General features: G+C 37.0%; 1 protein-coding gene across 1 annotated transcript in view; it reads left to right on the forward strand.

Annotated features, from left to right (window-relative positions):
- LOC114045928 (activin receptor type-1) overlaps positions 1-9,957 on the forward strand; it is a 154,583-nt gene extending 144,626 nt beyond the window's left edge. Inside the window, exons 9-10 of the mRNA XM_027866137.1 lie at positions 7,441-7,571; positions 8,710-9,957. Of these exons, the coding sequence (XP_027721938.1) occupies positions 7,441-7,571; positions 8,710-8,844 (266 nt within the window). The 3' untranslated portion in view covers positions 8,845-9,957. The remainder of the gene's footprint in view (positions 1-7,440; positions 7,572-8,709) is intronic.
- The last annotated feature ends 5,713 nt before the right edge of the window (positions 9,958-15,670 follow it).

The raw sequence follows: 15,670 nt of genomic DNA on the forward strand, positions 1-15,670 counted from the left end.
AAAGAAGGCTAGAAAGGGAGGAAGGGGCCAGGTTGTAAGGGTCTTTGAAACCAAAACTGAAGATTTGAATATTTGGTCTTGGAGGTAATAGGGAGCCACTATTGTTTACATAGCACTTCTCTCATCTGATCTTTACAACAAGCCTGTGAGGTAGGTAATGCTAGTATTATTCCCATTTTGTAGGTGAGGAAGCTGAGTATCAGAGTATTAAGTGAACTGTGTAAGGTTCCATTGCTTGTATTTTTATCAGTCAATTGAAAACATTTTTTAAATGCTCATTGTGTGCCAGGGATATAAACAAAGGCAAAAGCATAGCCTCTAACCTCAAGGAAGTTCCACTCTAATATCAGTGATGGAATCCAGCATGTGCCTTGCCTGGCAGGTAGCAGAATAGAATGCCTCCTGTTGGGTAGTTATATTAAGGGTAATTTCATAGCATGCGATTCTTTGGATGCTGTCTCACCAGTGTCGCCATTGAGCCAGTGGCTCTCAACAGAGGCATGAGATGAATCATTTCTCTCTCCATCTGTTTTACTGAAGGCATTACTGTAACACCCATTGGGTTCTTAGAGGCAGAATGAGTAAATGTACCTCATTATTTTAATGTACCTTACCATGTTACTACTCTGCAACTGAGTAAAGACATCAGGATAATTAAGCCGAATACATTTTAATAGTAACCTAATTATCTTTACCTTTGTTTCCAAGGTAACTCTGTTTTTAAGGAGATACTAATACTAGCAAGGTGATTGCATTCACAGTGTATAAGAACCACAGAGAAGCAAACAAAAAATCAGTCGATTATAATAGCTGATTGTCACTGATGTTATTTTGTGAGGAATGGGATATTTATTCATTTTTTCATAACGATATTTTTCTTTCTCTTTCCGGCTTGGATTTTGAAATGTGAAAAATGTCAGCATGTCCCAGTAAACATTCAGTAGTTGCTTTTCTAGCATCCAATTAAATTTATAGACGTTTCCCCCCCAGAATATTTTTATTCCCTTCCCCTGGTTTATAAAATTTCAATAATTCAATGCAGTACTGTCTCCTTCCACAAATAATTGTTATACTTTTTCTTCAAGCTATACCTCTGTTCTCCATTTTACAAACATTCTGTGTTCTTCCTATCTCAACTGTACTATTTCTTGAGATATGGAGATTTTTTGGGGGTAGATAACAAGGCTGTGATAGAAGGGGCTAAATAATAGAGGTAATGTGGGTAATTGGAATCCATATATAATCCCAAACAACAGTCATGCCTCTCACCTTCTACTCTTTATACCAAAACTTCCAAATAAATAGGAGAATTATTTGGAGTTCACTTTCTTGTCTCTTGGGGAGATCTTGATGACCTCTGACTGAAATAGAACCAAGATGGAAAACCAAGAAGGACAATGAAGAAAAATAGACCAATAACTTCACCAGCTGATTATTCAGTCCCTGAAAAATTGAGAGTGACTGTGTATATTTGATTTTAAAACTACTGCTGGATGTGAGTCCTAAGGATCCCAGGAGTATTATGGGCCTTGCTTTGCTTGGAGTTTCTTATTACCAAAAAACTTTTTAAAAATATTGGTAATGGCTTCTGTCTGCGCTCCCTGTACTTCAATATAATGACAAAACAGAGATAGAAATACAAATGAGATAATTTCTTGTGATGGAAATGGTTGCCCAATATGGCTCAACTGGGACAAGGAAATAGAACTCAATTTCAGCCCAAACCCAAAACCAGGCTTTTGATGAGCTCTTTTGATTTCACATATTGTAGTCAGATACTGAAAGACTTCTCAGAAGGCTCCTGACATCTGGAGCTATTAGTACGTAATGTGCCAGCTTGCCGTAGATAAATATAATGGGATCATTGGTATGTGCTGGGTACACTGACTGGAAGGTACATTAAGGTCTTGGTCATGCAAGAAGGCTTTATTTAACTACAAGCTCAAATAAAAAGAGTTTTAAATAATCTACGTCCTTGATTTCTCTGCCATCTTATTTCCAGGGCATTTACATCCAAGTCAGAAATGAAGAATTAGAGAAGGTTTGGGTTTTTTGTTTTTTTTTAGAACTACTTGGGTTCTGTTGCTCTGCCAATAAGATAAAGAAAAGGTTCAGATCTGAGTTCCTCGTTGTTGACTGCCCCTCAATCTTTGGGTTCAATCTTGAGTTTTCTGTCCATGTCACTTAAGGAGATTGTTGACAATATTGTCCTGCTGTGACTTGCTTGAGTCTCAGTTAAATCATTCTTCTTCTTGCTATTGTAGAGAGATCTCTAGGATGTAAGTCAGTGTTACGTGATTTAAGCCAACTCTTTACTGGCTAACTCATAGTCAGACAGATTGCTTTACCTCTGAATTTAGTGTTCAAATATCTAAAATTCAAGAATTGAACTAGATTAGCTTGGAAATGTACTTTCTGGTTATGAAATGTTTATTATTCCATCCCTTTATGTAACTTAAAAATTAACAAAACTATTCTTTTTATTATGTAGTTTATTGAAGTTTTTCACTCTTATTTAACTCATCAGCCCTGGAAGTAGGGCAGCTGCCATGAGGAAACTGATAGAGATTTTTCTAGGGATATGGAGCTTAGATGACCAAGATTATTTCTGTGAAGTTTGGATTCAGTCAAAGGGGCTGCACTTGAGGACCTAGAGGGCCACATGTGGCCTTGAGGCCTTCAAGTTCCCCACCCCTGGACCAGGCCCTTGGCCGCTGCCTTTTATTTCTAGTTCCAGAAGGAACAAGATCAATAGTATTCTTGTCTTAGAAGGATTAGCCTTTTCACCTTACCAACTGCTAATGTTTTGTCCTAGTTTTGTTTCATGCCAGAGAAGCAAACTGAAATAATCATCAACTGTCCAGTAATAGGAGAGGGAGGGGCTAAGAAATATTTGTAAGTTTGACTTTATGAAGGAATTTTGAAGTGTACAAAGTATGGGAGATTGAAAAGAGACAAAGAAATTGTATTTTTATAGTTCATTCATGTAAGCTGTCTTATTTGTGAATATTGTGTAAAGCATTTTGTAAATCTTAAAGAACTATTATAAATTCTAGGTCTAAGTTATTTGATACTATAGCCCTGTACATAGGTTATCTACTATGAGATAACTGTCACACAAAGATAATACAAGAAACAGTGTTTCTGAATGTGGACTCAATGTATGCAGTAGACCACTTCTGGATGTTATCAAATCCAGTTTCCAAAATCCAACTACATCATTTTGTGCCTTTGACATCTTTTATAAGATGGAAGCTGATATAATCATCTTCCCAGTCACAGATTCCCCAAATCAAAGTAAATGAATTCCCATGATACCTAGTCTTCAGGCCAATTTTCCAAGAGGCATCATGACACCGATCTTCTTGCCCTAGCCATACAAACAAAGCGGGAAAGCATCCAGGTTACCACAAAAACCCGTTTGATCTCTCAAATTGTTCAGTTATGGTTTTGACTTGGGCTTTAGAGCATCACTTAACTATTAGCTGTGCCCCTAGAGGACTGTCTTATATTTATTTAATTGGTTTCTTTCTGTATTATTCTTTAATTACAGCTTCAGTTTGTAGAAATTGTCCAAGCGCTTCAGAAATTGATAGAAGCAGGATATCAGATTAGACGGCCTGACAATTTTAGCTGAAATGTAGCTTGTATATTCTCATTATAATCTGTTAATGATTTGCAAGGAAAGGCTTTTAATCAGAGTATTAGAGGTAACAAATGAACTTACTGATTGGGCCTGGCAGGTCAGATAGCTGATTTGAAGAAAATCAGAGAACAGAGAACAGCAACCAGAACTCATGTGCTATGCAGGATCTTTTCAGCTTTAAATATATATGGATAGATAGTATTGGCTTTGGAGTCAGGAAGATCTGAGCTCAAATCCTACCCCAGCACATCAGATACTTTTATTAGTTTTGTGACCCTAGGCAAGTCACTTAAATCTCTCTCAGCCTTAATTTCTTCATTGTTAAAACGGGCATGAAAGCCAGCACTGTTATTACCATCTTTTTTAGGAGATACAGTTTACTACATCCCACTTTTCCGTTTTCATTTTTTGGGGGGGGGGGTTGCTGTGAAAGAATAATGATACAAAATTTAAATGAAATGTATAGTAATGGTTATGACCATTACATCCTTTTTTATTTAGCAAATGAAAAACAGACTTGAAGAATTTCAAGTTGTTTGGAGGAATAAACACAGCTTTAGAATCACCCTCTGCTCACCTTGGTTCGCAACAGCTTCTACTAAAGTACCACTCTTATGCCTGATCCTAGTGTGGAGGTGACCCCAGGCGCACAGAATACAAGTTCTAGCACAGAGTCCTAAGCTAGCAGCCCTTGAGTAGAATCCTGGCAATAGCTATTTGAGGGCCTGTCTGGCTAAGTCAAGCAAGGCTCCTCACCAGGGTGGGCATTCTATGAAAACATTGCTCAATAGGCCCCCTTGACTGAACAAGCTCCCCTAGGGGGAGGGGAAGGAGGGGAGAGGAAGGGCATTGTTTGCTCACATCCCTTCCCTCCCTCCATCTTCTTCCCACTGTTTATTTCCTGCTATGTCCATAGTTGTTTGTTATCATGCCTATCGGAATGTGAGCTCCTCAGGGGCTTCTTGACTTTTTTTTTGTATCCCTAGCACTTAGCACAACACTTGACACACGATAATAAGCGCTTGTTGATTTAATATCATAGGCCCATTGGTATAGTTTACTGTTTTCTTTTTATTCGTTGTTTTTTAGTAACTCAGCCATAGCAACTCCTAAAGGCCATCTACTTTCTTGAGAGGGAGTGAGGCATAGCAGATAGAAGGAAGGAAAAAAGAGGAAAGGAAGGGAGGGAAAGAAGGATAATGATTATTAATATACTTTGCTAATGGTTATTTAACACTTAATTAGTTTATTTATTAAAGTTTATTTAAACTTTATAAGCCAAGACTTTGTTGGTGGGAAGAGTTCTTAGCTCCACTGATGCAAAAAAGAGCCTGGGTGGTTGTGATTGTGATAGTAGTGCTAATAGTACTAGTAATAATAGTATTAGTACTGGTACTAGTCATCATAGTAGTTGTAATAAGAGAAGTAGTAGTAATATTAGTAGTAGTAGTGGTAATGGTAGTAGTAGTAGTAAGTAATAGAAACTTGGGATGGTAGTAGTTTAGTATTAGTAGTAATAGTGTTATTATTAGTAAGCAGTTGCAGTCATCATCATAGTAGTTGTAGTAAAAGAAGTAGTTGTAATAGTAGATAACAGAAATTGGGATGGTAGTACTACTACTATCTTGTAGTCATTATAGCAGGAGTAATAGGAGAAGTAGTAGTAGTAACAGGGTGGTAGTAATAATAGTATTGGTAGTAGTTCTAGAAAGGGAATTAGTAATACCAGTACTAGTAGTAAGTAACAGAAACTTAGGATGGTAATAGCACTAGTAGTAGTTACTGGTAGTTGTCATCATCATAGTAGTTACAGTGAGAGAAGTAGTAGTAGTAGTAGTTAGTAACAGAATCTTGAGATGATAGCAGGAGTAGTACTAGTCATCATCATAGTTGTAGCAATTGTAGCAGTAAATAACAGAAACAAATATCACTTTACACATTATCTCATTTTAGCTTCACAGAAATCATGTAAGGTACTCATTACAGGTATATAAAAAGTTTTAGTTCACTTTTAAACTATTAAAGCTTAATAATTATTAAATAAGGGTTTTTTTGTTTTGTTTTGTTTTTGGTTAGGCAATGGGGTTAAGTGACTTGCCCAGGGTCACACAGATAGTAAGTGTTATGTGTCTGAGGCCGGATTTGAACTCAGGTCCTCCTGAATACAGGGCTGGTGCTCTATACACTGTGCCACCCAGCTGCCCCCCCCCTTTAAAATAAGGTTTTAAAGCTTATTTTAAGCTTACTACTATTACTATGACTATGGATCCTTGAAGTCTTGAAGTGGTGTGGAGAATGAGGTATAGTTTGGGGGAAGTAATAAGGAAAGCAGGAATGATATCCATTGCTGTTAAGCTCAGCCTCTAGATTCAGAAACCCTATTAAACTGGGAATTCTGTTTCCTTATTCTTTCTGAATGAGGGTTGTCTATAAGAAAGGTAACAGTTTTGTGAGTTTGTTTTGAAATCTGAAACCTTTTGATTCTTGAGGCATTTGAGAGCTTTACAACTGCTACCTCCTAGTAGTAATAGTATTAGTACTGCCTGCTACCATCTTTGAGCCCTAGATTGAGGAAGAAATCAGTCCTTCATTCTCACTCAGCTTTCTTCATCTCTTTCTTTAACAAAACAACAATCCAAGAGCTAATGTTGTGGTCATTCCTTTACATACTTGTCATCAGTGAGAAGTAAATACAGTAGATATCAGAACCCCAGGCAGATAGACTTGGCTTTTCCAGCTTGTGTTTTGGTATTGTTGTTTTCCATTCCTCCCCTCCTCTTTGCTATTTTTATTAATTTTCTAGCATGGGGGGTGGGGCATAGTTTATTTTGGCTTCGCTGTATCAACCTCATCTCAGAGCAGACTTCTGACCCCTTTTCTTAAGCATTTCATTCCAAAAATGAAATATTTCAGGATCAAGTATTCTGGCTTAGTGGCGGTGTAGTGGAATGAACACTGGATTTGCGGGGTCAAAGGTCCTGGGTTCAAATCCTGCTTCTTGTCACTACCTGGGTGATGATGTTTGGAGTCACTTAAGTTCTGGGCTTCTCTTGTTCATTAGCAAAATGAGTGAGATTGCCTATAAGGTCCTTTCCCACTCTCACTCTATGTTTCTATGATCTTTCGAATAGCCCAAATTTGTTCATGTGTGCCTCTTGCATTGTGGCTCATTACTATTATATGAATGATCCCCTAGGCTGCTTTGAGAATTATGATAGTGATTAAGTGGGCAGTAGGTGTAATGGTGGGTAGAGTGCCAACACTGGAGTAAGGAAGACCCATCTTCCTGAGTTCAAATCCAGCCTCAGATACTTCCTAACTGTCTGACCCTGGGCAAGTCACTTAACCCTGTTTGCCTCAGTTTCCTCATCAGTAAAATGAGCTAGAGAAGGAAATGACAAGCTACTCCAGTATCTTTCTTTGCCAAGAAAATCCCAAATGGGGTCACACAGAGTTGGACAGGAATGAAACAACTGAACAACAGCAAATAATTAAGCACAGTAGCAGTAGTGATAAAAATGAATGACAACAATTATTCTTTTCCCTAAACCTTGTGCAAAGTTTCCACACCAATCAACTTGACCATTAGCTGATGTCAGATTCAAACTTGAGGCATGCACAAGTTCATCACTTTGTCCTGGCTTATATTGGCAAATCATAAAGTGACCAAAAAAAAAATCAGAAGCTATTATTATCTACCAGAGGCAGCTGACCACCCATCTTAGGAACTCAACTAATTATACCAATGAACTTACCTTCCTTGGATGTAGCATCTAATTCTTGCTTATGTTTAGGTATTGTAGAAGATTATAAGCCACCCTTCTATGATGTAGTTCCTAATGATCCAAGTTTTGAAGATATGAGAAAGGTGGTCTGTGTGGATCAGCAGAGGCCAAACATTCCCAACAGATGGTTCTCAGACCCGGTAAGTATAAGGTGTTTCTTACCCATTCTTTCCTCAGTTTTGAAGATAATCTCAATTCTTTGTTTGGTACCCATTAAGTATAAGTCCACACTGTCAAAGAGATTGCCCCCCCCCTTTTTTTCTTTCCTACTGTTTTATAAATGTATATTATCTGGACAGGGTCTTGGGCCAGCTGAGAATAAGCAGAAAGTGACCTGTGCTTATGAAGACTGAGTTCATATTAGGTGTTCATTTGGTGTGGAGAGGGTGTTAGATTTTGGGTTTTTCTTTTCTTTTTTTTTTTGGTATAATGAGCAGTGAGAGGAGGCAGACAAGCTGGGGATTGAGTGTTAGACTTGGATTCAGGAGACACTTGAGTTCAAATTCTCCCTCAGAAATATTTATTAACTGTGTGACCCTGGACAAGTCATATCTTTAAAATGAGAATAACAATAACACCCACCTCATAGTGTTGCAAAGAGGATCAATTGACATAACATGTAAAGTACTTTGCAAACCTAAAAGCACTGTATATATAAGTTTACTATTATTATGATGAGGCAAAAGATTTATAAGAATGTCCATGTATTGGATAGGATGGTATGGTAGACCACTGAACTGTGAGCTAACCCCCATTCTGCCCACATTATTTTGGCCTTGAGCAAGGTGTCAATTTCTCACCTATAAAATGAAGAGATTGGATTAGATCATCTCTAAAGATTTGTTCTAGTGCTGATCCTCACTGATTTTCACCTGTGGTCCTAAGCTTTAAAGGTTGTATGGTTTTAGCAGTAGAACTAATAAATTGAGACATGGTCCTGTTTGCTGTTGGGTTTCAGGATTTCCTTCTTTGTTAGTCTTGCTAATATGACACAGAAAATCATGAAAAGCATGGCGAGTGCTATGTGGTTTACAAGATAAACTCGGCCTCTGCTGTTGAGAGGCCAAAGGACAGAGTACATGCCATATGAGCTTGGTTGATTTATCAGTTCACAAGAAGTTTGTTTATGTATTTAAGGAATACATCAATAACATCACCTTGACTTTATGTTGACCCCTAACTGCAACAAAAACCATGGCTACACATTCTGTCCTCTGAGCTTACAAGTGACTAAAGAAGAGTTTGTGACTTTCGTGTTTGTGTTTTTTCTTCCCTTAGACATTAACTTCTTTGGCTAAACTTATGAAAGAATGCTGGTATCAAAATTCATCTGCAAGACTAACAGCTCTGCGTATCAAAAAGACTTTGACCAAAATTGATAATTCCTTAGATAAATTGAAAGCTGACTGTTGACATTTTCGTGGTGCTGTCAAGATGGAAGATTTTTTGTTGTTGTTGTTGTCATTGTCCAGTCTGGAAATATGCTGACCTGACAATTTGTCAGAACTGATTCCTTCCGCCCCCCAAGAAATGGCATCTTAGTTAAGACAGACATCTTATCTAGCCATCTCTTTGGGAGACGTTAAAACCACCTGAACCTCGCTCAATGACTCTAAAAATGGGCATTTCACAAACTGTTCAGACTTCAGAGACTTAATGCTGGATGTACTGTTGCAAAAGATGTGACCTGAAGGAAAACAGAGAAATCCGAAGACAAAGATCTGGGCATTATGATGATGGCTTGGAGCTCTTCTCACACAGAGCTCTTAGACACTCCCCCCGGGGAACGCGAGGATGTGGTAAATTTTTAATCAGCAATATTGCCTGTGCTTCTCTCTTTTATTGCACTAGGAATTCTTTGCATTCCTTACTTGCACTGTTACTATTAATTTTAAAACCCAACTTGCCAAAAAAAAAAAATTGGCTCTGTACTCCACTGATCCATCTGAATAATAGGAACTCAATTTGGCAAAATGAAATGTAACTGTCAGACTTCGCTGCATTTTACACGTGCTGATGTTTACAATAATGCCGAACATTAGGAATTGTTTATACGACTTGGCAAATTATTTATTACTAGTGCACTTAGCAGTTTTCACAAAACTGACTAGTGCATGTTAAAGCTTATTTTTATGTGGTCTCATGATTTTATTACACAAATGTTTTTAACACTTATCTGAAATGGACATTTTCTGTATTATCAGTTAAGAGTCACATTTTAAGTGCTTCACATTTGTATGTGTGTAGTCTGTAATATATTTTTTTTTTCAGTTCGTATGCAGAACATATTTAGCCATTACCCATGAGACACCACCGAATATCTTACTGATTTAGAAACAATTAAAGATTTCAGTAGAACTTTAGTCCTGAATGCTGTGGGGGAGGGGGGGAAATGCATTTTCTTCTGAATTATACATTATGTGCATTTAAACTCTGCCAGAAAAAAATAACTATTTTGTTTTAATCTACTTTTTGTATTTAGTAGTTATTTGTATAAATTAAATAAAATGTTTTCAAGTCAAACAATGAAATGCTCTTTTCTGCTCTTTGAAAGGTCTATGTAACATGAGGCATTTTCTTTTTTTTTTTATGTGAGCTATGAAAAGTGCTGTGATCTGGAAATGACCTTTTAGCTCTCTATAACTTAGGATCAGACTGAGAAAAATGCTAGCATTTCTGACAAAGATCTCAGAATTTCAGAATTAGAAGGCACCTCAGAAGCTATTTCATTGTCCAATCTGTAGCAGACCAAAATTCCCTTTTACAACATAAGGTAGTCACCTTACCTTCTCTGTAATCCTTAACACTACCTCCCTTAAGGAAGCCTGTTCAGCATTTTTTTTTTTTACAGCTTACCTTAAAGGGTTGAGAACAAATCTGCTCCCTTTTCAACATAAAAGCCTTTCACTTTTATGAAGTCAGTTAACATCTCTCTTTTCCCTACCCTCACCTCTACTTTGCACACACAACCTGTGTCCCCTTCTCTAGGCAAAATGTTCCCAGTTCCTTAAATTGATGTTTATATGACTTTTAAAGAAAAAGAACTTCTCTAATTTCAACAACTGTTGGAATGAACTAGGGCAACAGCCTAAAATGGCATTAGGTTTTTCTGTCTACTTGTATGCCAACAGGTCTTATTGTTTGATGGTAGTAGAGAGTCTCTGTATCTCCTTAAAGGAACAAGAAAGGTGCTACACGTGGGTTTTGGAACTGTCCCAAAGGAGAAAAAAAGATAGTGACTAAGGGGACTGTAATTAATGGGAAGTGTATAGTTAGAAGTTTAGCTTAGTGTTCCAGAACTGGTATATGCAGACATACTTGTCCACCAGGAAGACTAATGACAATTCAGCTTTTACCAAAATCAAAACATTTTAATAGTAAAAAGGACCTTAAGGATCATATAATCCAGAGGTTCTCAACTACCTGTGGCATGGACCCCTTGGCTAGACTTCTGTAGATGCCTTTTCAGAATGTTTTTAAATATACAAAATAACATAAAAAGGACTACAAAGACCAAAAGTTAGTGAAAATAAAGATATCTCTACATGGATTTAGATTTGGATCTATATGAATCCATATAGAGATATAGATAGAGGTATCTTTGATGAGAACATATATGTGTATGTGTATATATATGTGTATACGTATAGATATACACATATATCTACACACACATACATATATACGTTCTCATCCAAGTCCACAGATCTGAAATCTGTTCCACACACTTTGGGGTTGGTAAACCCCAGGTTAAGAACCCCTGACCTAGTCCAACCTCCTAGTTTTACAAGTCAGGAAACTAAGGGCCAGAAATTTAAAGAAAATCACCAAGATTGTAGTTCCTTTAACAGAGGTTTGAAGGTAATCTAGGCCCTTTGATTCATTAAATTGGAAGCAGTCTTTAATGCCATCAAGTCCAAATCTATTCCTGAAGAGGACTTTTACTACAGTATACCTGACTAGTGGTCCTTCAACTATTTCTTGAGAACTGCTAGTGCAAAGGAACACAGTACTTGGTAAGGTAATCAAGAGAGGTTGTTCAGTCATTTTTAGTTGTCTGACTTTTTCTGACCCATTTTGAGTTCTCCTGGCAAAGAAAACCCTTCCTCAGGAAGAGGAGTCTTCTTGACTCCAGGCCTGATGCTCTATGCAATATGGTGCCATTTAGCTGCTCCAAGAGAGCTAAGAACCCACTATTTCCCAAGATTATTTGACTTTTGGATAACTCTAAATCCCAGGAAGCTTTTCCTATTCTTCCTAACCTTCTTTGTGGGTTCTACCCATTGCTCCCAGTTGTACCCTCTGTGAACCATCAGAACAAGGCTAACCCCTCTTACATGTGAAAACCTTTTATTTGAAAAGAACTATTCCTCAGCACCCCACCCTCCAGTCTTTTCTGGACAAACATCCTAATTTCCTTCAGTTAATCTCCCAGGGAAGTTCATAAGATTATGGATTTAGAAATGGAAGGAACCTGTGAGATTATTTAATCTAACCCTCTTGTACAGTTGAGGAAAATGAGGCCCAAAGTGACTCACTAACATTGAGTGGTAGTCAGAATCTGAATCCAGACCTTCTGAATCCAAATCCGTTCCTCTTTTCACTGTACCATGCTGCTTTAGCCTGGTTCAAGCCGATGCAATTTAGCCCAAACCAATCAAATTGCAAGGATGCAAATAAATTTTTAAAAGATAATTTGTGGGGGCAGCTAGGTGGTGCAGTGGATAGAGCACCGGCCCCGAAGTAAGGAGGACCTGAGTTCAAATTCAGCCTCAGACACTTAACACTTAGTAGCTGTGTGACCCTGGGTAAGTCACTTAACCCCAATTGTCTTTAAAAAAAAGATAATTTGTGTTAATAAAATTAGAAATGAAGTATACCAACCATATCAAAATATCATAAAATCTTTAGGTAATATATTCAGATACATACATTAAAAAAATTAAATGTGTGGTGATGCCTTTATCAAATGCTTTATTACACTTTTCCTAGTCTTTGTTGTTATTTAGTTGTTTCAGTCATGTCCTATTCTTCATGACCCCATTAGGAGTTTTCTTGGGAAAGATACTGGAGTGTTTTGCCATTTCCTTCTCCAGATCACTTTATAGATGAAGAAACTGAGGCAAGCAGGGTTAAGTGACTTGCCCAGGGTCACATAGCTAGTATGTGTCTGAGGCCAGATTTGAACTCAGGTCTTCTTGACTCCAGGCTTAGAGCTCTATCCACTGTGCCATTGTGCCACCTAGCTTCCCCCTTTCTAGACTTAGGCTTGTCCTAATTTCTCACACTCTCTACTATGTCATATTCTCTCTTGAAAAATAATACATGACTTCTGCACTTGACTTTAATGATGTCACCCTTCATTTCAGTACTAAATACCCTTTATGTTCAAGGCATCATGATACCAAGGCACCTAGCTAGGCAGCTAGGTGACAAAGTGGGTAGAGTTCTGGTTCTGAAATAAGGAAAACATAACTTCAAATCTGAAACTTTCTAGCCATGTGACCCTGGCAAGTCATTTGTTCTCTTCTGCCTCAGTTTCCACCTCTGTAAAATGAGGATAATAGCATCTATTTCCCAGGGCTATTATGTGGATCAAATGAGTTAATGTTGTAAAGTGCTTTGCCAAACTTAAAGTGCTATTTAAAATAAGAATTGTGTGTGTAGAAGTGATAACTGAAACTATGATCTTATTAAGGGAGAGAGTAGAGGAATAACAGAGAAGAGGACCTAGGATGTTCTTAAATCATGGAACTAGGATTTGAGGTTGGTGAAGGAGCTGTGAGAAGTGACTTCTTAACCAATTCATCTATATAGCTTTCCTTCTATAGTCTAAGATAAAATGGTGACAGAGGGAAAATGAGGTTGTTTGGCTTTACTCTGAATTTAATTACCTGAATTTAAACTAATTTTCAGTTATTTCACCCAAAACATGAGCCATGATGCCGAAGTCAAATCTAAGAATGGAACCTTATCCTTTAGTGATATCTTTTTCCTCTCCCATGTTGAATTTCCAAAGTTGCATACTATTAATCCAGGCAGAAAGATATAAAATACTTTCACAATTGATTCATTTTAGTTGGTTTGCTTTGGAGTGGAAGGAGAGTACTAAAGATAAGACTTATTTTTAGTGCTTTGAGATCCATCATGGTCCCTATGGTTTGGTTTACCTCAGGCCTTGAACATCATGATTTCCTGTGATTATTATTTCCTGTTGTTTTATATGAAATTTTAGTTTAGTACTTGGTTTGTGCTTGTTTATGCTCTGACTTCCTTTCAGGACAGTTATACAACTGGACTGAGGTCTTTAGCTCCCATTGGATTGATGGGTCAATCAACCGCCCTCGCCCCAGAGGACAGCCTGCAGGAAAGCTGCTGTCTTATTGTTTTTATTTGTAGCTTCATGTGGATCATTTTATTAGTTTTCCTCCAGCTTCAACTCCCTGCTGATGTAATCACAGGAGGCAAATGTCCTGTTTGAGCCAGGGGAAATGAGCTAAATTTGTTTTTTTCTCGATACCATGTTATTAGCAAATTAAGCACTAATGAAAGTAACTTGTCCGTTCTTTCCCAGTCACTTCATGTAGAAACCTAGGATGTCAAGTGAAAACAGTTCAGCCTCTTCATTTTACAGGTGAGCAGCCTGAAGTTCAGGGACAATGAGTGACTAACCTGAGGTCACATGACTGGTAGGTGACATTTCTGGGACTAGACGTAGGTCTTTTGACTGCAAGATGCAAGTGGTCTTCCTACTGCACTACCTTTGTCATCCCTCCCCAGACATTTCCTTGTTCCTAATGCACAGGCTCTTCTGATAGCATCCTCATGGATGTAAGAAGTGTCTCTTTCATTTTTTCTACCACTAGGCAGCTTCAGAGTTTAAAGAGCTCCCATAGAAACAATCAAACAAGCTAATCAATCTATCAATTAATAAGCATAACTTAGGAAGTGCCTAATATGTGCCAGGTGCCAAGCAAATGGTAGTTAATTCTCAGGCAACATCCAAATGTCTCTCAACAGTCTCAGGTGTTTTGTTTTGTTTTTTTTAATCCTATGATTTGACAGGTTAAAAAAAGGCCTGACTATTTGTAGCCCAGTCTGCTTCTAAGAGGATGAGGAATTCAGATTACAGAGCAACAACTGATTAGGTTAAGGTACTGACCAGTGTCTTGATTAATGTAAAACACTAATTCTCTTGAGAAGTTTTTTTAAAGTACATTAGTAAGCTAAGTAGCATCATGGTTCTATGAGTAAATATGTTTTATGTTTCTATAATTAAATGTTTTACATTTCCACACATGGCAATACTTTCCATCTCTTGGGAAATGGTCTTATGTGTAGCTTGTATGGATGTATAGTATGTATGTTGACTTAGATATCATGGTATCATTGGTAAGGTGCTGGGCTTGTAATCAGAAAGTCCTACAAAGCAAGGTGTTTGCATGCTTTCTCTGACAATAGTGTGTGATCTAGGCCTATCATATAACCTTTCTATGCCTCAATTTCCTTATCTATAAAATCAAGATTACCAATATCTCTGGTACCTACTTCATGGTTGGTTGGGCTCAAACGAGTACATATAAAGTGCTTTGAAAACTTTAAAGGACTACAGAAATGTCATTATTTATAATTTATAAATATTATTTATAATTTATAAATATTATAATTTATAAATATTATTATACTTACAATTTATAAATATTATTATATTTGTAATTTATAAATATTATATTTATAGATGGCATGTTATTTCAATATAAATATATTTATTATTATGCAATATAGTGTTTATTTTTGCCCTTTGTCTTATTATACTTTCAGTGTTATGCTATGGAAGGCTCTTTTACAAGAAGATTTCTTCCTCTATCACAAACTGAGTTGCAGAAATGTCAAAATGATTTAGTGATAAAACAGAGAAAGAGCAGACCAATGAATTGTGTATCCAATTTAAAAAACTAAAAAAGGAACAAATTAAAAATCCCCAACTAAATACCAAATTGGAAATTCTAAAAATTAAAGGTGAGATTAGTAAATTTGAATGTAAGAAAACCAATGAGTTAATAAATAAAATTGGAATTGGTTTGTATGAAAAAACCAATAACACAGATAAGCCATTGGTTAATATGACTTAAAAAAAAGAGAGAAGAAAACCAAATCACTATTATAAAAAATGAAAAGGGTGAATATACCACTACTGAAGATGAAATCAAAGCAATTGTAAGGAGTTATTTTATCCAAT

The sequence above is a fragment of the Vombatus ursinus genome, unplaced genomic scaffold (genome assembly GCF_900497805.2).
Source record: "Vombatus ursinus unplaced genomic scaffold, bare-nosed wombat genome assembly UNPS02014779.1, whole genome shotgun sequence".
Lineage (NCBI taxonomy): Eukaryota > Metazoa > Chordata > Mammalia > Diprotodontia > Vombatidae > Vombatus > Vombatus ursinus.